General features: G+C 42.0%; 1 protein-coding gene across 1 annotated transcript in view; it reads left to right on the top strand.

Moving 5' to 3' along the window:
* The window catches only part of LOC129835970 (cadherin-23-like), a 717,892-nt gene that overhangs the window by 467,758 nt on the left and 226,265 nt on the right, over positions 1-23,869 (top strand). Inside the window, exon 14 of the mRNA XM_055901677.1 lies at positions 23,701-23,765. Coding sequence (XP_055757652.1) covers positions 23,701-23,765 — 65 coding nt within the window. The remainder of the gene's footprint in view (positions 1-23,700; positions 23,766-23,869) is intronic.

The raw sequence follows: 23,869 nt of genomic DNA on the forward strand, positions 1-23,869 counted from the left end.
AGAAGGATTGCTTTATCCTATCCTAGGTATTCCTTGAAGAGGTGGGGTTTCAGGTGTCTCCGGAAGGTGGTGATTGACTCCGCTGTCCTGGCGTCGTGAGGGAGTTTGTTCCACCATTGGGGTGCCAGAGCAGCGAACAGTTTTGACTGGGCTGAGCGGGAACTGTACTTCCTCAGTGGTAGGGAGGCGAGCAGGCCAGAGGTGGATGAACGCAGTGCCCTTGTTTGGGTGTAGGGCCTGATCAGAGCCTGAAGGTACTGAGGTGCCGTTCCCCTCACAGCTCCGTAGGCAAGCACCATGGTCTTGTAGCGGATGCGAGCTTCAACTGGAAGCCAGTGGAGAGAGCGGAGGAGCGGGGTGACGTGAGAGAACTTGGGAAGGTTGAACACCAGACGGGCTGCGGCGTTCTGGATGAGTTGTAGGGGTTTAATGGCACAGGCAGGGAGCCCAGCCAACAGCGAGTTGCAGTAATCCAGACGGGAGATGACAAGTGCCTGGATTAGGACCTGCGCCGCTTCCTGTGTGAGGCAGGGTTGTACTCTGCGGATGTTGTAGAGCATGAACCTACAGGAACGGGCCACCGCCTTGATGTTAGTTGAGAACGACAGGGTGTTGTCCAGGATCACGCCAAGGTTCTTAGCGCTCTGGGAGGATTCATCACTGGCCAACCAAGAGATGGTATGTAGCTGCCAGCATATGAACCCATGAAGAAGATACAATGATGCAAAGCGGCCGCTGAAGTAACATTTTGGTGATGAAGAAGGCCCTAGGATGAAGGCCCTAGGTTGGGCTGTTATCAAACCTGAAGATGGGGCAGAAATGCAGGCCTGCTCATTGTTGCTGCAACACTATGCAAGCTATTCAGTACATGTAAGAGTTCGACAACCCCTCAAATATGAAATCAGTAATCTCCAAGCTGCCATTTAAGCTTCGAGACAAATGGAGGTCCACTGCATGTGACCATCTCGAACAAAGAGGTCGAAGAGCTGGTTGACTTGCCAGAGTGGCACTGGACCCTATTTTTGGAAATATTTAAGACCCTACACCCAATCACTAGGGTGAGTGAGCCCAAGCATCATGTCCAGAGGCAAAATCTGCAGTTTTGCTACCACAGTTACAGCAGTGTTTTTCCTGTGCTATAGACCATTATGTGGGACGACAAGATCGCAGACGTCCTTGCTCAGTCAAGAAACTGCACTATGAAACAAAGATAAATGATGTAAAGAATGATTGTAAAAAGCTTTGGAGCACCTAAATTACATTTTTTGGCAAAAAGGCAAGCTCAACTCCATTGGGGCGGCAGGTAGCCTAGTGGTTAGAGCATTGGACTAGTAAGCGAAAGGTTGCAAGATCGAATCCCCGAGCTGACATGGTAAATATCCGTTGTTTTGCCCCTGAATAAGGCAGTTCACCCACCGTTCCTAGGCCGTCATTGAAAATAAGAAGTTGTTCTTAACGGACTTGCCTAGTTTAAATAAAGGTAAAAAAAAAAGGATAGCTCATTCGTCACAAAAACCATTGATATTACCAACTACTTGAATGTTTTTTGTTCATTTTCAAGATTTGCATACTTAGGCATGACATGCCAGCAACAAAAGCTTATATACTACACATCCAAGTATATCTGACCAAATGATGAAAGACAAGCATTGTCATTTTGAATTCCGTAAAGTGAGAAAATGATTGTTGTCTATCAAGAATGACAAGCCACCGGTGTCTGACAATTTGGATGAAAAATTATCAAAAATCAAATCAAACTTTATTACAAGCCCTTAACCAGTTCAAGAAGAATAAAATCTTTACCAAGAAGGCTCAAATAAAAAGTAATAATAAAAAGTAACACAATAAAAATAAGAATAATGAGGCTATATACAGGGGGCACCGGTACCGAGTCAGTGTGCAGGGGTACAGGCTAGTTGAGCTAATCTGTACATGTAGGTGGGGGCGAAGTGACTATGCATAGCTACGGAAAGGTATGCTTATATATGCAGAAAATAAAACAGATTCTTTTAAATAGAATTAAGCATAATGATTATGTCTTTAGATTGCAAGTAAAAGCTATTTAAGGTGTTTGAAAAATGCTAAATTCTCCATCTTCAGGATTGGGGGCCAAGCTATGTGCCCTCAATTTGTGCGGTGCATTATGCCCCTGTATGTCTGTACAGTGTGTGTTTGTGTGTGTGCGCTCCCATGCATGCATATGTTTGTATTGGTGTGTTTGTGAAGCTATTGACACCATATTGCTGATGTGATGGTGTGTGTATGTGTTTGTGTGTGTTGCTGTGTGTGTGTGGAGGTGTTTAGCTGTGATGCGGAAGGAGGAGAGAGGGGGTTGTCTGTGTTTGGACTGAGGGTCGTGTCTGCTTGATAGCAAGCCTGACAGACCGTAATTGGTTTCACTTTCCACGCCTCCCTTTCCTCAGAGCCATGTCAGAAAAGCAATTTTAGGAGCCGGTCAATTTAAATTCTTAAGATACAAAAGCTTGGTGCTGCATCACCCCTCCTCTGACCTGAGATGGTACGGCCTTATCTGTGTTCCTATCTACCTCTCTGTCATCACTGAGTGGAAGCTTTCACTCCCAAACGTTTGGAAACCTACCTACACAAAGGAAGGAGGATTTTATGCTCTGTCATTGGTTGGAGAGTGCAGACTTTTGAGTTGGAGGAATGGTGACTGGATATTCTGTTGGTGGGTCTGGCTTAAGATGTTTGAATCTTTGAGGGGTGGATCAACTAAGCACATAGGTGGATTTGTGTGGAGGAAAAGTGCAAACACAATCACTTAGATGCATGCACCTCACACACACAAACACGCACACACACACTCAACCCCACACACTCTTTGCATATATGCCTGTTTGCTGACTCTGATGGGAAGAAACACATAATTTAACCGGACTGGTCAACTGAGAACTAATTTCTTTTTTGTAGTTACTGCCTGAGGACTATGAGGCTCACAGAGTTTATATTGGCAATCAGGAGCTGCACTAGGCTCTCTGTGCAGCCACTCCTAAAGAGCTTAGTTTGGATTTGGTCAAGATGCTGTGTCGCTGATTTTAATACTCTTAGGCTGGGTCCCAAATGGCATCCTATTCCCTTCATAGTGCACTACTTTTGACCAGGGCCCATAGAGCCCTGGTCAAAAGTAGTCCACTATATAAGGAATAAGATGCCATTTGGGACGCAAACCTTTACTTCCCTGCTCTGTGTTGGGGAGACTTTTAACGTTGCACTCAATCGGTCCTGTGTGTACCCACGTTCACTTGGAGAGAGAGGGGCCTCCGTTTGCACTGTGTTCATATGGTTTTATGGGTCTCTAGTTAGTGGTGTATGGATACAATATATGTCTGTACAATGTCTTACGTCAGATAGCGCAACCTCGTGGGACTAGCATCTTGTACAATATCTGGTTGTATGGACTCTTGTCCCACATAACTTTGACTTTCCTCACAGTTCCCCTTACTTAAGCGAGAGTATGTTATGCTACGTTATGCTATGCTATATGGCCTTTACACTACTCGAAAACACCAGCACAGCCTCCTATAATCTATAGTCAAACCCACCAGGCCACATTCTGAGATGCCATCTCCTTCCCACCCCTTAACAAACTCATTTCAATCTCAATTCCCTCAATCGTCTTTGGGACTGTGTCTAAAGTTAATTGCTCTTGGCAAAGTAACTGCGCCTGCGCTTGCCAGGTGATTGTTTGGCATGGAGAGTGAGTTGACTGAGTGAATGATGAGAAGGTCAAGAAAAAAAAGAGGGAGACAGTGAAGGAAAAACTGGAGAAGTGGGGAAGGTGGGATGGAGGGAGGGAAGAATGGCTATTGATTAATTCTCTCTCTCTCTCTGTCGTCACGGCGAGAGTAGGCCGCAGCGCCAAGCCTGCAGTATTAACTCTCTGGCAGAGTGCAGCCCCTGTCACCGCGGCGACGCCTGTCACGCTAACACCCCCCAGTGCTATCATTGGAATACTTATGGGCCTGTCACTCACCTCGGGAGAGAGGGAATGAGGAAAGGAGGGAAGGAGAGAGGGAAGACTTCAAGGGGAAAGAGTGTGCAGACAGAGATAAGGAAAGGGGGAAGGTGGGAAGAGATTGAGGGAGGGGCAGAGTTGGGATGGAACGTGAGGAGAAGATATGAAAGGAAGAGGAAGGGAGAGATAAAGAAGGAAGGAGGAGGAGGAATATGAAAGCGGAAGAGAGAGGGAGAGAGTGAGAGAGACGAAAGCGTTTGAGTGACACCAACCGATAGGGTCAGAGAGATGGGACAGATGAAAGCTCACAGTTATGAGAACCTGACTGGTCCCCAAACACCTATCTATCGCTCTCTCACACCCTCTCTCTCTCTCTCTCTCTCTCGCTCTCTCCTTCTTTCCCTCCATCCCTTCTCACCCCCCCTTTCTTAACATCTAAGTTGAAGTTTGATATGCTCTGAGCGTGCATCACAACAAAGAACGGGTCATTTGGGCATTATAGATCCACTGTCCATGATACTGATATTTAAGAGCATGATGGTGAAATTATAGGCCTTGGCTAAACAGCATGGTGTGATTTTGAAAAGTTGTTCTTTTTTAAGCATTGATAGCACCAGCCGTTGTGCCATCTGTGTGGAAATGAGTAAAAGGAACACACGAACGCACACGCAGGCGCACGCACACACACACACACCTCACAAACACATGTCCAGGTTGCCTTCCCCACACAGCCAGGTCTCCATGATGAGGTCACCATTGGGGCATCATTGAATCACAGTGGCTGAGTCCCAAATGACACTCTGTATCATGTATAGTGCACTACTTTTTGAACAGGGCCCATAGGGCTCTCGTCGTGCACAATATAGGTAATAGGGTGCCATTTGGGACACAGCCGGTGGCTAACAGCAGGATTGACAGAGCAGGGTGGAGACACACACTGGTATGGCCCTCTAAACAGACTATACAGCCACTCAACTGGAACTACATTACAAAAGCCTCTCCAGCCATGATCCATCAGCCCAACCAGGCCACATTACTATGGAGAAGGCAGAGATGGTGAGGGAGAGAGAGATACAGAGAGAGATAGAGTGAGAGTTTTTATAAAACCTTTATTTTATACTTAATTATTAACACAAACAATGGCACACTTTGACTTTTCAGAAATATAATACAAATTTGTAATTCCGAAATAAAAATAAATAAAATATAATACAAAAGCATATGTATACATTCAACTCATTTCATCAACAACATTTTTTCCCCCTCCTCCACAAAACAAACTGCTTCTTCATAAGCCCACTTTTCCTCAAACAATGGCCGATTTTTTTTTTACAGCCAAGAAGAACTCAAAATCCACTTTTATTCTCGTTTCGACTTATCCTTTAAAACACATCTTACATCCTGCCCATATCCCATGTCCATGTTATGTTTCCTACTCAAAAAAATTGACATGTCAGCTTGTCCCAAAATCAAATTTAACAGTTGACATTTTCTTTTCAGTTGGTTACTTTGAAACCCCCGAATAAAAATAGTGTCATTGAAAATGTCCCCTACAGCTGTAAACAAAGACTTCAAAGAGAAGCTTTATCCTTTCACACTCCATAAAACAGTGAAAATGTGCTATCTTATGTTACAAAAAGGACAACCATCTCCAACATCTGAGTTAATAACAGATACAAAATCATTAACTGCAATGATGCCATGTAAAACACTCCATTGCATGTCACCAGTGCCCTTTTGTAATGGTGGCTTGTACAGTGCTCTCCATGCTGGCTTTACCTTGTCACCAATACCCAGTTTATATCCTCCAAAGAGTGTCTTTTCAATTGATCTTTATTCAAAACCTTGACACACCCCCTATATAAGTCTTTCCCATTCACCTCATCCAAACACACCTCTCTCAACCCTCTAAAATTCTTGAATAGTGCCTTTCTTTCTGACTCCACCCGTCCTCCATCCATTAAGGTGGGCCCAGCCATGGCCATTAACTGTTTTAGGGTGATGATTTTGACCTTCACCAGAATCTTGGAGAAATGTGGAACAGCTGCAGTTGTCCAATCCAGTCTTGCCCCATACACCAGAGGTTACTCCAGCAGACAACACACTATTTTTTTGTATTTTATTAGGATCCCCATGAGCTTTTGCAAAAGCAGCAGCTACTCTTCCTGGGGTCCACACAAAACATGAAACATAATACAGAACGACATAATACAGAACATCATTAGACAAGAACAGCTCAAGGACAGAACTACATGCATTTGTTTAAAGGCACATGTAGCCTACATATCAATACATACACACAAACTATCTAGGTCAAATAGGGGAGAGGCGTTGTGCCGTGAGGTGTTGCTTTATCTGTTTAAAAAAAAGGTTTGCTGTTTATTTGAGCAATATGAGATGGAACAGATGTCTCTATATAATACTGTACGCTTTCTTAAATGTGTCCTGGATTTGGGGACTGTGAAAAAGACCCCTGGTGGCATGTCTGATGGGATAAGTGTGTGTGTCAGAGCTGTGTGTAAATTGACTATGCAAACAATTTGGGATTTTCAACACAATGTTTCTTATAAAGAGAAGTAGTGATGCAGTCAGTCTCTCCTCAACTCTTAGTCAAGAGAGACTGGCATGCACAGTATTTATATCAGCCCTCTGAGTACAATGAGAGTAGAACTCGCCACTCTGTTCTGGGCCAGCTGCAGCTTAACTAGGTCTTTCCTTGCAGCACTGGACCACACGACTGGACAATAATCAAGATTAGACCAAACTAGAGCCTGCACAACTTGCATTTTGGATTGTGGTATCAAAAAAGCAGAGCATCTCTTTATTACGACCAGACCGCTCCCCATTTTTACAACTGTTGAATCTATATGTTTTGACAATGACAGTTTACAATCTAAGGTAACGCCAAGTCATTTAGTCTCCTCAACTTGTTCAACAGCCACAGCATTCATTACCAGAATCAGCTGAGGTGTAGAACTTAAGGAATGATTTGTACCAAATACAGTGCTCTTAGTTTTGGAGATGTTCAGGACCAGTTTATTACCGGCCACCATTCCAAAACAGACTGCAACTCTTTGTTAAGGGTCTCAGTGACTTTATTAGACGTGGTTGCTGATGCGTAAATGGTTGAATCATCAGCATACATGGACACACATGCTTTGTTTAATGCCAGTGGCAGGTCATTGGTAAAAATAGAAAAGTGTAGAGGGCCTACAGAGCTGCCCTGTGGTACACCGCACGTTACATATTTGACATTATAGAAGCTTCCCTTAAAGAAAACCCTTTTGAATTCTATTAGATAAATAACTCTGAATCCACTAAAAGGCAGAGGTTGAAAAGACATAACATATACATTTTTTCAACAACAGGTTATGGTCAATAATATCAAAGGCTCCACTGAAATCTAACAGTACAGCTCCAACAATTTTCTTATGATCAAATTATTTCAAACAATCATCAGTCATTTGTGTCAGTGCAGAATATATTGAGTGCCCTTCTCTATAAGCATGCTGAAAGTCCATTGTTAATTTGTTTACAGAGTATTTGGTCAAACACGTCCCTTTTTCAGGACCCTGTCTTTCAAAGATCATTTGTAGAAATCCAAAATACTTCACAGATCTTCATTGTAAAGGGTTTAAACACTGTTTCCCATGATTGTTCAATGAACCATAAACAATTAATGAACATGCACCTGTGGAACGGTCGTTAACTTCTTCTGGCTGCAGCCTGACGTCGGTACACTTATGACAACAGCCAGCTCAAAGTGCAGGGCGCGAAATTCAAAAGATATTTTTTTTTTAATATTTCACTTTCACACATTAACAAGTCCAAGACACCAGATGAAAGGTGCACATCTTGTGAATCAAGCCAACATGTCAGATTTGTAAAATGTTTTACAGGAAAGACACAATATGTAAATCTATTAGCTAATCACGTTAGCAAAAGACACCAATATTCTTACTCCATCAGTTTATGACTCCATCAGTAGCTATCACAAATTCGGCCAAATAAAGATAAAAATAGCCACTAACCAAGAAACAACCTCATCAGATGACAGCCTGATAACATATTTATTGTATAGCATATGTTTTTTTTCAAAAAATGTGCATATTTCAGGTATAATTCATAGTTTACATTTCAGCTACAATCAGAAATTGCACCGAAAGCAGCCATAATATTTACAGACACCAACGTCAAATACCTAATTACTCATCATAAAACATTTCTGAAAAATACATAGTGTACAGCAATTGAAAGACAGGCATCTTGTGATTCTAGACAATATTTCCGATTTATTAAATGTTTTACAGCGCAAACAAAATGTAGCGTGATATTAGCATAGCCACAATAGCCAGAAACACTTGGGCGCCCACGACCAGTCAACATGCACGACAGATATTAGAAATAGCATCATAAATGTTTCTTACTTTTGGTGATCTTCCGTCAGAATGTTGGATAAGGTGTCCTTTGTCCAGAATAGTCGTTGTTTTGATCTGGAACGGCAAATATCCCTCTTCATTTAGCATGGGCACTTGCCAAGTGACACGGATTACTCCAACGTCAACAAAGTTAGAAAACGGAACACGGCAAAACTCCCGAAAAAGTTTCAATAATCTGATTAAACTATATTGAAAAAACATACGTTACGATGATATGGTGACATGTATCAAATCAAATCTAAGACGGAGATGTTCGTCTTTCATAACGACAGCTAAACAGAAGCCACATCCATGTCCTCTTTCGTGCGCTCCAGAAACAGGAAATGGACGGTCACGTCAAACAAAGACCTTTTATTCCACCTCAGACCAAGATAGACACGAAATTTCTTCTCTCACCGCATCTTGACAACCAGGGGAAGGCGTAGGAAGTGTTTGTAGACTCTTACGTAACACGCCCATGTATAGGCATGCAGTTGAACAGAGCATAGATTTCTGACATTTCACTTCCTGGTCAGGAAAAGTGCTGCAGAAGGATTTCTGTTTCACTCAGAGAAATAATTCAAACGTTTTTAGAAACTAGAGAGTGCTTTCTATCCAATTGTAATAATAATATGCATATTGTATGAGCAAGAATTGAGTACGACGCCGTTTGAAATGGGCACATATTATCTGGCTACTCAATACGCCCCCTGCAGCCATAACAGGTTAACCTCTCTAGGGTACGTGGGACGGTAGCGTCCCACCTCTTCAACAGCCAGTGAAACTGCAGGGCGCCAAATTCAAAACAACAGAAATCCCATAATTACACTTCCTCAAACATACATGTATTTTACACAATTTTAAAGATACACTTGTTGTAAATCCAGCCACAGTGTCCGATTTGAAAAAGGCTTTACGACGAAAGCGAACCAAAAGATTATGTTAGGTGAGTGCCTATTCACAGAATAACACAGACATTTTTCCAGCCAAAAAGAGGATTCACAAAAAGCAGAAATATAGATACAATTAATCACTAACCATTGATGATCTACATCAGATGACACTCATAGGACTTCATGTTACACAATGTATGTTTTGTTCGGTAAAGTTCATATTTATATGCAAAAATCTGAGTTTACATTGGCGCGTTACGTTCAGTAGTTCCAAAATATCCGGTGATTTTGCAGAGAGCCACATCAATTTACAGAAATACTCATTATAAATGTTGATGAAAACACAAGTGTTATGCATGGAATTTTAGATGCACTTCTCCTTAATAATGCAACCGCTGTCAGATTTCAAAAAAGCTTTACGGAAAAAGCAAACCTGTAACGGTCGTCATAGTCGTGCTCCTCCTCAGACGAGGAGGAGCATGGATCGGACCCAACACGCAGAGTGGGTAGTGCTCATGATAATTTATTAAATCGAAACTGAACACTAACATGAAACAAAATAACAAAATGAAACAACTGACAACAGTCCCGTGTGGCACGAATACAAACACGGAAACAAACACCCACAAAACACACGTGAAACTCAGGCTGCCTAAGTATGATTCTCAAACAGGGACAACGATTGACAGCTGCCTCTGATTGAGAATCATACCCGGCCGAACACAAACATCCCAACATAGAAAATCACACATAGACAAACCCACCCAACTCACACCCTGACCAACTAAATAAATACAAGACAAAAGAAAACAGGTCAGGAACGTGACAAACCATGCAATAATCTGAGGTCGGCGCTCAGAGCCCAATCAAGACAAAAATGTATCCGCCATATTGTGCAGTCAACAGAAGTCAGAAATAACATTACAAACATTCACTTACCTTTGATGATATTCATTAGAATGCACTCCCAGGAATCCCAGTTCCACAATATATGTTTGTTATGTTCGATAATGTCCATTATTTATGTCCAAATTCCTCCTTGTTGTTCTAGCGTTCAGTACACTTTCCAAACTCACGACGCGCGGGCAAGTCCAGCGGAAAGTACGGACGAAAAGTTAAAAAAGTTTTATTACAGTCCGTAAAAAAAAAAGACAAACGAAGTATTGAATCAATCTTTAGGATGTTTTTAACATAATTCTTCAATAATGTTCCAACCGGAGAATTAATTTGTCTTCAGAAGTGCGATGGAACAGAGCGCGCTCTCACATGAACGCGCATGGTCAGCGCATGTTCAGCTCATGGTAGACTTTACTCAATCCCCTCTCATTCAGCCCCACTTCACAGTAGAAGCATCGGACAAGGCTCTAAAGACTGTAGACATCTAGTGGAAGGCTTAGGAAGTGCAACATGACCAATATCCCACTGTATCTTCAATAGGAGCCGAGTTGAAAATCGTCCAACCTCAGATTTCCCACTTCCTGGTTGGATTTTTTCTCAGGTTTTTGCCTGCCATATGAATTCTGTTATACTCACAGATATCATTCAAACAGTTTTAGAAACGTATGCATATTCTAGCTTTTATGGCTGAGTAGTAGGCCGTTTACTCTGGGCATGCTTTTCATCCGGACGTGAAAATACTGCCCCCTACCCCAAATACGTTTTAAGACACTAGCAGATTACAGACGGTAGGCAATTAAGGTCACAGTTCTGAAAACGTAGGACACTAAAGAGGCCTTTCTACTGACTCTGAAAAACACCAAAAGAAAGATGCCCAGGGTCCCTGCTCATCTGTGTGAACATGCCTTAGGCATGCTTCAAGGAGGCATGAGGACTGCAGATGTGGCCAGGGCAATACATTTCAATGTCCGTGCTGTGAGATGCCTAAGACAGCGCTACAGAGAGACAGGACAGACAGCTGATCGTCCTCGCAGTGGCAGACCACCTGTAGCCACACCTGCACAGGATCGGTACATCCGAACCTCTCACCTGTGGGACAGGTACAGGATGGCAACAACAACTGCCTGAGTTACACCAGGAACACACAATCCCTCCATCAGTGCTCAGACTGTCCGCAATAGGCTGAGAGAGGCTGGACTAAGGACCTGTTGAGGACCTGTTGTAAGTCAGGTCGTCATCAGACATCACCGGCAACAACGTCGCCTATTGGCACAAAACCACCGTAGCTGGACCAGACAGGACTTGCAAAAAGTGCTTTTCACTGACGAGTAGCAGGTTTTGTCTCACAAGGGTTGATGGTCTGATTCACGTTTATCATCGAAGGAATGAGTGTTACACCGAGGCCTATACTCTGGAGCGGGATCGATTTGGAGGTGGAGGGTCCGTCATGGTCTGAGGCGATGTGTCACAGCATCATCGGACTGAGCTTGTTGTCATTGCAGGCAATCTCAATGCTGTGCGTTACAGGGAAGACATCCTCCTCCCTCATGTGGTACCCTTCCTGCAGGCTCATCCTGACATGACCCTCCAGCATGACAATGCCACCAGCCATACTGCTCGTTCTGTTCGTGATTTCCTGCAAGACAGGAATGTCAGTGTTCACCATGGCCAGCGAAGAACATAGATACATTTTTCTGCATCATTTTTGGACAGACATTTTCAGATTTTTGCAATGTTACGTAAATGGAAAAAAGCTGTCCTTGAAAAAGTCTTGAAATGTTCTCCAAAAGAGAGATCAGGGTCCAGAGTAATGCTGAGGTCCTTCACAGTTTTATTTGAGACGACTGTACAACCATCAAGATTAATTGTCAGATTCAACAGAAGATCTCTTTGTTTCTTGGGACCTAGAACTAGCATCTCTGTTTTGTCTGAGTTTAAAAGTAGAACATTATCCGCCATTGTCGTGGATAATCGTCTCAGAAATATAACACTCTTACAAGAACTTGTAAATTCAATATAGGCTTTAATACAAAGTTTATCTTAGCCTAGATGGTCCGCGGGACACACCCCTTCCCAGAGCACTGGCTCTGTCTTTATACACACACAGCACATGAGTTCAGCACATATGTTAATTAAATTACTTCTCCTAGGTCATCCGCCACCATTATCTTTTATTTCGGCTTCCTGCTTGTTTACGCCCAATAACGCCTGTATCCGCTCTTGATTAGATTATAATGGTGGCAGGACCCTCTCGTGTCCTAAAATGAATATATGTCTATCTTACCCTAAGCCGTATGGCCTTTACCCTAAGCACTTATGGCCTTACCTCTCTATTTAATCTTCATAATGGTGTCCTGCTTATTCCATAAATGCACTTTAAAGCACGTATGCTTTCGGCCATTTTACTATCTGTTTAATCTTTGGTTTCCTGTTTTTACCAGAATGGCAAATGCACTCACAAATTGCCTTCTCCTCTTATATTCTAATGTACACCTGTCTTTTGCTCAATAGTGGGATATCTGTCTCTATATGTCTAAGTACTAACTCCTACACCATCCACTTCCTTATATCTGAAACACAGGCTTCCAGGGACGGCAATTTTGGGCCTTCACCATGTTTCATCGAAATGTACAGCTGTGTGTCATCCGCATAGCAGTGAAAATTAACATTATGTTTCCGAATGACATCACCAAAAGGTCAAATATATAGTGAAAACAATAGTGGTCCTAAAACGGAGCCTTGAGGAACACCAAAATGTACAGTTGATTTGTCAGAGGACAAACCGTCTACAGAGACATACTGACATCTTTCCGACAGATAAGATCTAAACCAGGCCAGAACTTGTCCATGTAGACCAATTTGGGTTTCCAATCTCTCCAAAAGAATGTGGTGATCGATGGTATCAAAGGCAGCACTAATGTCTAGTAGCACGAGGACAGATGCAGAGCCTCGGTCTGACGCCATTAAAAGGTAATTTACCACCTTCACAGGTGCAGTCTCAGTGCTATGATGGGGTCTAAAACCAGACTGAAGCATTTCGTATACATTGTTGTCTTCAGGAAGGCAGTGAGTTGATGTGCAACAGCTTTTTCTAACATTTTTGAGAGGAATGGGAGATTCGATATAGGCCGATAGTTTTTTTAATCTTTTCTGGGTCAAGGTTTGGCTTTTTCAAGAGAGGCTTTATTACTGCCACCTCTATACACATGAAATCCTCCAGGTCAAAATGACCCACAACATCATGTTTGTATACAAAATCTACACAGTCATTCCAAAACACATCAGTGTCCACATTTTGAAGTTCAGTTCATAACCCTAAATGAGGAAAGTCATTTAATTTACGGACAAAAAGAGAGTGTTTGAGATAACTCAAACATTGAAATGGGTCAAATTTACCCGCAACTTAATAGAAGGGTTAACAATTATAGTGTGCCCCTCCCTGTGTGACATAGGCAATAACCAACACCATCTCCTCATCCCCCCCTTCCTCCATTTCAAGCACCCCATTCCAATTTTTCCATTGTCCCCTCATCCCATATGCACACTCCAAGATACTCAAAACCTCCCTTACACCATTCCAGCCCCCCTGGCAAATCTGTAAATCACAACTTCTTTCCCAATTTACCTTTGCAGAGGATATTCCCCTAAACCGCTCAACCATGAGACTAAAACTATCCACCTCTGCTTCAAATTTCACTAAAATAACTACATTATCAGCATAGGCTGAGAGACAAATAGGAGGAATATCCTAAACGCACTCGATCTAAGAACAATTTCGAATGGTACTCTGAAGCATCCATTATAACAACTACAACCACAAAAGACCTTGGGACTTCTGGGGAATGCAGCCAGAGACTCTCTGATGAACTATTATCCAGCAGATGGACCGGTGATAAGAGAGGGACAGCAAAAGCAAACACTAGTGTGTAAATTGATATTTATTTCTAATGAGCAGCTGTTCATGTTCAAAGTATTAACATTTACATTACTGTAGTTATGAACTGTATTACAGTGGTCCACTCTGAGTTTCCCGCTCTTGAACTGTCCCCAAACCTTTCCTTTGTCTACCAAGCCGTCATATCGGTTTCGTCCACTAGGGACTTAAATGTGTATCATGTTAGTAACCAATGTATGACCTATTGTGTGTGTGTTTATGTAATTCTGTGGTTGATTAAGTTAGTTAGTAAATCAATAATTAAGCCAATATGTATATCGCTGATTCATGATCTATGCTACGGTTCATGCAGATATCCAAGGATTTGCGAAATTCCGAATATGACTGATGAGGTAATAATACATTAATAAGTGACTGTAATCGATAAGATGTGAAAATATCTGAAGAGTTACATTTGGGAAATAGAAACTCTTTAAACATTTTCCCGTGGTGCCCCGACTTCCTAGTTAATTAAAGTTACATGATTAGTTTAATCCCGTAATTAAATTACAGATAGAGAATTGATTTGATAAATGAACAGTCTTCACTTTTAATGATAGTCAATGCTAGAACAACAGGAACCTTGTCAATGCCTGGTGCCCTTCTATTTTCCATGCCTTTTAATGCAGTGCATAGGACCTGCAAAGACAATAGTTGCTCTAGCTCAACCTGAGCTTCTGCAACCACCTGTGGGAGCCCATCAAGGATCTGCTGTGTCACTATTTTATCCGCTTTGTACTCACACTTGTAGAGCTCAGCATAGAACTCTACTGCCCTCTTTCTAATTTCAGTTGGGCTAGTGAGCTCTTGTCCAACAGCTGATTTGAGGCAATTAATAATTATTCTTTGTCCATTCTTTTTCTCGAAACCACTTTTTTTTTGGAAGAGGCATCAGAGATTCCCTGAAACTTACTTCACACCAATGCCCCCTGTGCTCTGGTACCCAGCAGGTCTGCCAATGTGGCTTTTTTTCTTGAGGGCCTGAGTATGGCCTCAATCTCCTGTGGTCTCAACCAACGTCAGGAGTTCCACTATTTCAGACTTTAACACGTTCGTTGATCTGGTGATGTCTCTGGTGACATTCATTGTGTACTGATTACAGAATTGTTGAATCTGGATTTTCCCTATATCCCACCACTGTTGAAGGGATACCTTTTGAGACCTCCACCTCTCCCAGAAAGAACTAAAACATGTCCTGAAGTGAGCATCACTCAATAAAGTTATGTTTGTGCTTTCGGGTTTTACAGCGTTAGTGAACACTACCTCTGTTGTTAAAGAATGATCAGAAAATCCCACTGGGGTTATCACACTTGATTTACAGACGTGAGATTGATGCTCAAAACAATCAAACCTGGCCAGAGAGATGGTGTTCTCTCTCACATGGGACCATGTGTACTGTCTCGTGCCTCCATGTTAGCTCTGCCAAATATCACACAGTTCATGTGTTACAATAAGGTGTTTAAAAAAAGTATTTGAGGCTATGTGAGGTTCAATCTAAATCACTGACTGTGCAGGTAAAATTCCCAGCAAGAAATAAATCCTCCTCAGTGTTACATTTCTCAATGGTATTTGATACAGTCTATTAAAAACATACCCTCTCTACTGCCACCACTGGGGCATATACATTTATTAAACGCACAGTTTTGTTTTCATACCTCGTTCTAACTTTTAATAACCTCCCCTCAACTACCTGTTCAACCTCATACGACAAAGGCAAAAACCCTTTTGAGAACAGGATAGCCACATCACCCACTTTTTGAGCTTTTATGACTACACAACACTGGGCCCCTCAGTTAACTTAATTTCCAATATTACTATGAGTTTCTTGGACAAAAGTTTTGCCACTTCCCTTTCCCTTCATTAATTCATACACCACAGCGCTTTTTTAAAGAAAACTTAAAACTGCTCTAGCTGGAAAAAAAATACAGGGGAAGAGACAGAAAACACAACTATTTACAGAGTTAAGGCTGCGACTGAACTCTCATTTTCTTTAGAATTGAAATCACTTGTCACTCTCGTGACAACCTTCTTGAATCTAGCGATTTCAGGGCTTGTCAAACCTCTCAGAACCTTTGTTGAATCAGCAAACAAATCCCTTTCAGGAAAAAAAATTGTTACATTATAATCCTGCATACATTTCTTCCCTTTTGTCAATTACAGAAATTGACCTACCCTTCTCAATCCCATACCTCCCTTCCACCCCATTTCTCTCGGTCAGATGACTCACTCGCTCTCCACCTCAGAGGACAACTCAACCATCTCTACAACCTGTTAATCCTCAACTGAGTTATCAATCTCTACCTTTCTCTTAGAATTGGAACTTTCATCACCCTTTATATTCTTCCTCTTAATCCTCGGTACTTTGAAAACAGCTGCTTAATTTTCCATTGTTTCAATCTCCTCTTGAACTCCAACTTAATTTTCCAGCACCAACTCAGTGACTCCAGTTGCAGTCTGGCTGTTTCCCCTCCCTCTTTGCTCTCATCCACCACAATTGCCCCTGTAGCCACACCGCTCTCCTTTCCTACTTTTCCAACCACTGCTGCCCACCTTCTCCCTTCCCCTGAACCCTTAGCATGTTCATCCCTTTGTGGTGGTGCATTACCTGCACCAGCCCTAGAGGTGCTAACAGGCTCTGCGCGCTCGTACTCGGGACAATAACATACCGAATGCCACTTTTTCCGGGAGACAAAGCATTTCATTGATTCAGCAGAAGCGTGGAACACATAATCAAATCTGTCAATCTTAAACCTGACGCTAAATTCAGTTAGTCAATATCCTTCTTCATTATCATGTGCACTTGTCTCCCATGAGACACGACATGTTTCAACAAAGGAGATTTGCATCCAAAAATAACATTTTTATTGTAGACACAAGTTAACCATGACGAGAACTCTCGCTCCAACACTTCATCTCCAACAAATGGTGGCACATTAGAAAGTACAACTTTCTTCGTCGGATTCATAAGAGGAAATACTGATGTCTGTGTATCCCGCAATACAACACCACTCTCAACTATTGTATTCAATGTAATCTAAGAATATCACTTCAGCGGTATTTATCCTTGAGGCCGATTTTATGCTATCATACCCAATGATAGCGCCAAATGCTAAGCTATATTCTTCCACCGAACACCGTGCCGCAGCATGGAATCTATATTTCATGCCGCCGACTAAGTTTTTCAAACCCCAACCCTCCGCAAGTGGCCATTGCAACCAGCCCTACACGCTGGTTGCGCCCTCGAGAAAAACAACCTCAACTATCACACCACCCCTATACATGCTTAGTGACAGTGAGACAAATATAACCTAAGAACAACTAAACTAATCAATATATATTTACAGTTGAAGTCGGAAGTTTACAAACACTTAGGTTGGAGTCATTAAAACTCATTTTTCAACCACACTCCACAAATGTCTTGTTAACAAACTATAGTTTTGGCAAGTTGGTTAGGACATCTACTTTGTGCATGACACAAGTAATTTTTCCAGCAATTGTTTACATACAGATTATTTCACTTAAGTTTACATACACTAAGTTGACTGTGCCTTTAAACAGCTTGGAAAATTCCAGAAAAGTCTGTCATGGCTTTAGAAGCTTGTGATAGGCTAATTGACATACTTTGAGTCAATTGGAGGTTTACCTGTGGATGTATTTCAAGGCCTACCTTCAAACTCAGTGCCTCTTTGCTTGACATCATGGGAAAACCATAAGAAATCAGCCAAGACCTCAGAAAAAAATTGTAGACCTCCACAAGTCTGGTTTATCTTTGGGAGCAATTTCCAAATGCCTAAAGGTACCACGTTCATCTGTACAAACAATAGTACGCAAGTATAAACACCATGGGACAATGCAGCTGTCATACCGCTCAGGAAGGAGAAGCGTTCTGTCTCCTGGAGATGAATGTCCTTTGGTGCGAAAAGTGCAAATCAATCCCAGAACAGCAAAGGAACTTGTGAAGATGCTGGAGGAAACAGGTACAAATTATCTATATCCACAGTAAAACGAGTCCTATATCGACCTAACCTGAGATGCCGCTCAGCAATGAAGAAGCCACAGCTCCAAAACCGCCATAAAAAAAACAGACTACGGTTTGCAAATGCACACGGGGACAAAGATCGTACTTTTTGGAGAAATGTCCTCTGGTCTGATGAAAAAAAAATAGAACTGATTGGCCATAATGACCATCGTTATGTTTAGAGGAAAAAGGGGGAGGCTTGCAAGCCAAAGAACACCATCCCAACCGTGAAGCACGGAGGAGGCAGCATCATGTTGTGGGGGTGCATTGCTGCAAGAGGGACTGGTGCACTTCACAAAATAGACAGCATCATGAGGGAGGAAAATGATGTGGATATATTGAAGCAACATCTCAAGACATCAGTCAGGAAGTTATAGCTTTGGGTCTTCCAAAATGGACAATGACCCCAAGCATATTTCCAAAGTTGTGGCAAAATGGCTTAAGGACAACAAAGTCAAGGTATAAGACTGGCCATCACAAAGCCCTGACCTCAATTCCATAGAAAATTTGTGGGCAGAACTGAAAAAGCGTGTGTGTGCAAGGAGGCCTACAAACCTGACTCAGTTACACCAGCTCTGTCAGGAGGAATGGGCCAAAATTAACCCAACTTATTGTGGGAAGCTTGTGGAAGGCTACCTGAAACGGTTGACCCAAGTTAAACAATTTAAAGGCAATGCTACCAAATACTCACTGAGTGTATGTAAACTTCTGACCCACGGGGAATGTGATGAAAGAAATAAAAGCTGAAATAAATCATTCTCTCTACTATTATTCTGGCACTTCACATTCTTAAAATAAAGTGGTGATCCTAACAGACTTAAGCCAGGGAATTTTTACTAGGATTAAATGTCCGGAATTGTGAAAAACTGAGTTTAAATGTATTTGGCTAAGGTGTATGTAAACTTCGGACTTCAACTGTATATATACACACACTGAAAACACAGAAACCCAATAGTGAAACTCCCACTCCCAGCATCCGACTCCCAGCATGCACTCCAACAAGAGCGAGAGAGAGAGAGAGAGAGAACTTCACTCTCAAGCTGTGTGCGTAAAATTAAAAAAGGAAGATGTATTGATTGCGTAGGTCTTCACACCCCAGAGTTTATACTTGGTAGAGTACAGAGCGGAGTATTACTTTATTAATCTTTACTTGGGATATAGTTTTATCACAACATACATCATCAATAACTTACAAGGACAGGACACGTAACAATGACAGACACGTACGTAATTACATCCAACATCATCATTACGTTTGCTGAAAACAAAGTCTGGAACCAACAGGACCCTGAACAGCTTCTACCAAGGCATAGAACTGCTAAATTGTTAGTTAAATAGTTAACCAATAGCTACCTGGACTATCTGCATTGACCCTTTTTGCACTAACTCTTTTGACTCATCACATACGCTGCTGGTAATGTTTATTGTGTATCCTGTTAAATAGTCATGAACTACAAAAAGAAAACCAGCCACGTCACGGACACCGACGTCACGCTTCCAGACAAACTAAACACCTTCTTTGCCCACTTTGAGGATAATACAGTGCCATCGTCGTGTTCCCCCCTCCCCTCCTTCTCCATGGCCGACGTGAGTGAAACATTTAAACGTGTTAACCCTCGCAAGGCTGCTGGCCCAGACGGCATCGCTAGCCGCGTCTTTAGAGCATGCATAGACCAGTTTACGGACACATTCAATCGCTTTCCCAGTCTGTTGTCCCCACATGCTTCAAGAATATTACATTTAATTGTTTTATTTAACCTTTATTTAACTAGGCAAGTCAGTTAACCTCTCTTGGATACGTGAGACGTTAGCGTCCCACCTCTACAACAGCCAGTGAAACTGCTGGGCGCCAAATTCAAATACAGAAATACTCATTATAAAAATTTAGAAAACAAAACATATTTTACATAGGTTTAAAGATTAACTTCTTGTGAATCCAACCACGGTGTCAGATTTAAAAAATGCTTTACGGCGAAAGCATACCTTGCGATTATTTGAGAATATAGCCCAGCAGACAAATCATTACAAACAGTAACCAGCCAAGTAGATAGAGATATAGAGATAAAATGTATCCCTTACCTTTGATGATCTTCATATGGTTGCACTCAGCAGCCATTCATTTACTCAATAAATGTTCCTTTTGTTCGATAAAGTCTCTTTATATCCAAAAACCTCTGTTTTGTTTGCGTGTTTTCTTCAGTAATCCACAGGCTCAAACACAGTCAAAACAGGCAGACAAAAAATCTAAATTGTATCCGTAAAGTTCATAGAAACATGTCAAACGATGTTTATATTCAATCCTCAGGTTGTTTTTAGCCTAAATAATCGATAATATTTCAACCAGACAATAACATCGTCAATATAAAAGGTAAACAAGAAAGGCACTCTCTCGGTCTCGCACATGAAAAAGCTCTGTGACACTTTAGAGTCCACTCATTCAGACTGCTCTTACTTCCTAATTTTTCAGAATACAAGCCTGAAACAATTTCTAAAGACTGTTGACATCTAGTGGAAGGCATAGAAACTGCAATTTGAGTTCTAAGTCAATGGATACTGTAATGGCATTGAATAGAAAACTACAAAACCCGCCAAAAAACTACTTCCTGAATGGATTTTTCTCAGGTTTTCGCCTGCCAAATCAGTTCTGTTATACTCACAGACACTATTTTAACAGTTTTCTATCCAGAGTGTTTTCTATCCAAATCTACCAGTTATATGCATATCAAATCTTCTGGGCCCGAGAAGCAGGCAGATTAATTTGGGCATTCATTTCATCCAAAATTTCAAATGCTGCCCCCTACCCTAGAGAAGTTAAGAACAAATTCTTATTTACAATGACAGCCTACCGGGGAACAGTGGGTTAACTGCCTTGTTCAGGGGCAGAACGACAGATTTATACATTGTCATTTTGAGGATTCAATCCAGCAACCTTTCGGTTACTGGCCCAACGCTCTAACCACTAGGCTACCTGCCGCCCCTAGCTACCATTGTTCCTGTCCCCAAGAAGGCAAAGATAACTGAACTAAATGACTACCGCCCGGTTGCACTCACTTCTGTCCTCATGAAGTGCTTTGAGAGACTAGTCAAGGATCATATCACCTCCACCTTACCGGCCACGCTAGACCCACTTCAGTTTGCATACGGCCCCAACAGGTCCACAGACGATGCAATCGCCATCACACTGCACACAGCCCTATCCCATCTGTACAAGAGGAATACCTATGTAAGAATGCTGTTCATTGACTACAGCTCAGTATTAAACACCATAGTACCCTCCAAGCTCATCATCAAGCTGGAGGCCATGGGTCTCAACCCTGCCCTGTGCAATTGGGTCCTGGACTTTCTGATGGGCCGCACCCAGGTGGTGAAGGTAGGAAACAACATCTCCACTTCGCTGACCCTCAACCCTGGGGCCCCACAAGTGTGCGTGCTCAGCCCCCTCCTGTACTCCCTGTTTACCCACGACTGCGTGGCCACACATGCCTCCAACTCAATCATCAAGTTTTCAGACGACACAACAGTATTGGGCCTTATCACCAACAACGATGAGACAGCCTATAGGGAGGAGGTGAGGGCACTCAGAGTGTGGTGTCAGGAAAACAACCTCTCACTCAACGTCAACAAATTAAAGGAGATGATCGTGGACTTCAGGAAACAGCAGAGGGAGCACCTCCCTATCCACATCAAAGGGACAGTAGTGGAGAAGGTGGAAAGTTATATTTTCCTCAGCATACACATCAAAGACAAACTGAAATGGTCCACCCACACAGACAGTGTGGTGAAGAAGGTGCACCAGAGTCTCTTCAATCTCAGGAGGATGAAGAAATTGGCTTCTCACCCAAAACTCTGACAAGCTTTAACAGATGCACAATTGAGAGCATCGTGTCAGGCTAAATTACAGAGTGGTACGGCAACTCAACCGCAAAGCTCTCCAGAGGGTCGTGCAGTCTGCAGAATGAATCACTGGGGGCAAACTACCTGCCCTCCATGACACCTACAGCACCCGATGTCACAGGAAGGCCAAAAAAATCATCAAGGGCTACAACCACCCGAGCCACTGCCTGTTCACACCGTTACCATCCAGAAGGAGTTCAGTACAGGTGCTTTAAAGCTGGGACCGAGAGATTTAAAAAACAGCTTCTATCTCAAAGCCATCAGACTGCTAAACAGCAATCATTAACTCAGAGAGGCTGCTGCCTACATTGAGACCCAATCACTGGCCACTTTAGTAAATGGATCACTAGTCACTTTAAACAATGGCACTTTAAGTAATTCCACTTTAACAATGTGTACATTACTCATTTCACATGTATTTTATTCTATCTTTTGCACCTTGCCTATGCCGCTCGACCATCGCTCATCCATATACTTATATGTACATGTTCTCATTCACCCCTTTAGATTTGTGTGTATTAGGTAGTTGTTGGGGAATTGTTAGATTACTTGCTAGATATTACTGCACTATCAGAACTAGAAGCACAAGCATTTCGCTGTGCTCGCATTAACATCTGCTAACCATGTGTATGTGACCAATAAGATTTGATTTGTTACCCAACATTATTTGATATTGATATAATAACGGCTGCATTGGGCCTTAAATATATACCCATTGAATCTTGAAGAATATAACTTATTAATGCCTCATGAGCTAAGCACACGTTTCTTACTCTATTGCCAAAAAATATGGTTTTATTACTCCATTGTTTACATGTAAAGAAACAGTGTATAGCTTCCAAATTTGTTTAAAACTATCATGTGGATGTCATGGACTGTCAGTCCTTGCATCTAGAGTGCTGTCATTGAATTGGATAGAGGTTACATGTCTTAGCCCCATCCCTCAGCCACAGTGCATTCGGAAAGTATTCAGACCCCTTGACTTTTCCCACATTTTATTACGTTACAACCCTATTCTAAAATGTATTACATTGTTTTTTCCCCTCATCAATCTACACTCAATACCCCTTTAATTTCAAAGCAAAAACGGTTTTGTTTTTTTTACATTTTTGCAAAAACTGAAATATCACATTTAAATAAGTATTCAAACCCTTAATCAGTACTTTGTTGAAGCACCTTTGGCAGCGTTTACAGCCTCGAGACTGTAGCTTTAAAGAAAACAGATATCAGTCAGGGAAGGATGACCAATTCTAACCATGCTGTTTTTGGTCTGATGTTTTATGTATTTTATTGCATTCACAGCTGCTTCACCAGAATGTGATTTTCACTATATTTATTGTTCTCCAACTTGTTTTAAGGGAATACAATACCACAGTCAAATGGCACCCTATTCCATTTATAGCTCTCCACTTTGCCAAATAGGGCTCTGGCCAAAAGTAGTGCACTATATAGGGTATAGGGTGCCATTTTGGATTCAGCCTAGGGTTTTTAAATGGTGTACTGTAGACAGAAGGCCATCCATTGAATATCCCGTGGGGTATTATGTTTAAATGCATTCCTCGGCCTATCATGTGTCCAAAGACTGCTGGTGCCTTGCCCCTTTCCTCTTACTATAATCTACATACACACAAACAAACATTAAATAATTACATTTTCTCCCCTCTCCTCAGGCCATAGACGGTGACTTTGGCACATTTGGGACCGTGCGGTACTACTTCAGTGACGAGCCTGACCAGTAAGAAACACCTAAATACACTGACTAAGACACCATATAAATAAACTGCCCCACCTTTTCTCAATCAATATGCATGATTAAAAAGTATTCTAATGAAATAAGTC

Source organism: Salvelinus fontinalis, chromosome 37 (assembly GCF_029448725.1).
Source record: "Salvelinus fontinalis isolate EN_2023a chromosome 37, ASM2944872v1, whole genome shotgun sequence".
NCBI lineage: Eukaryota > Metazoa > Chordata > Actinopteri > Salmoniformes > Salmonidae > Salvelinus > Salvelinus fontinalis.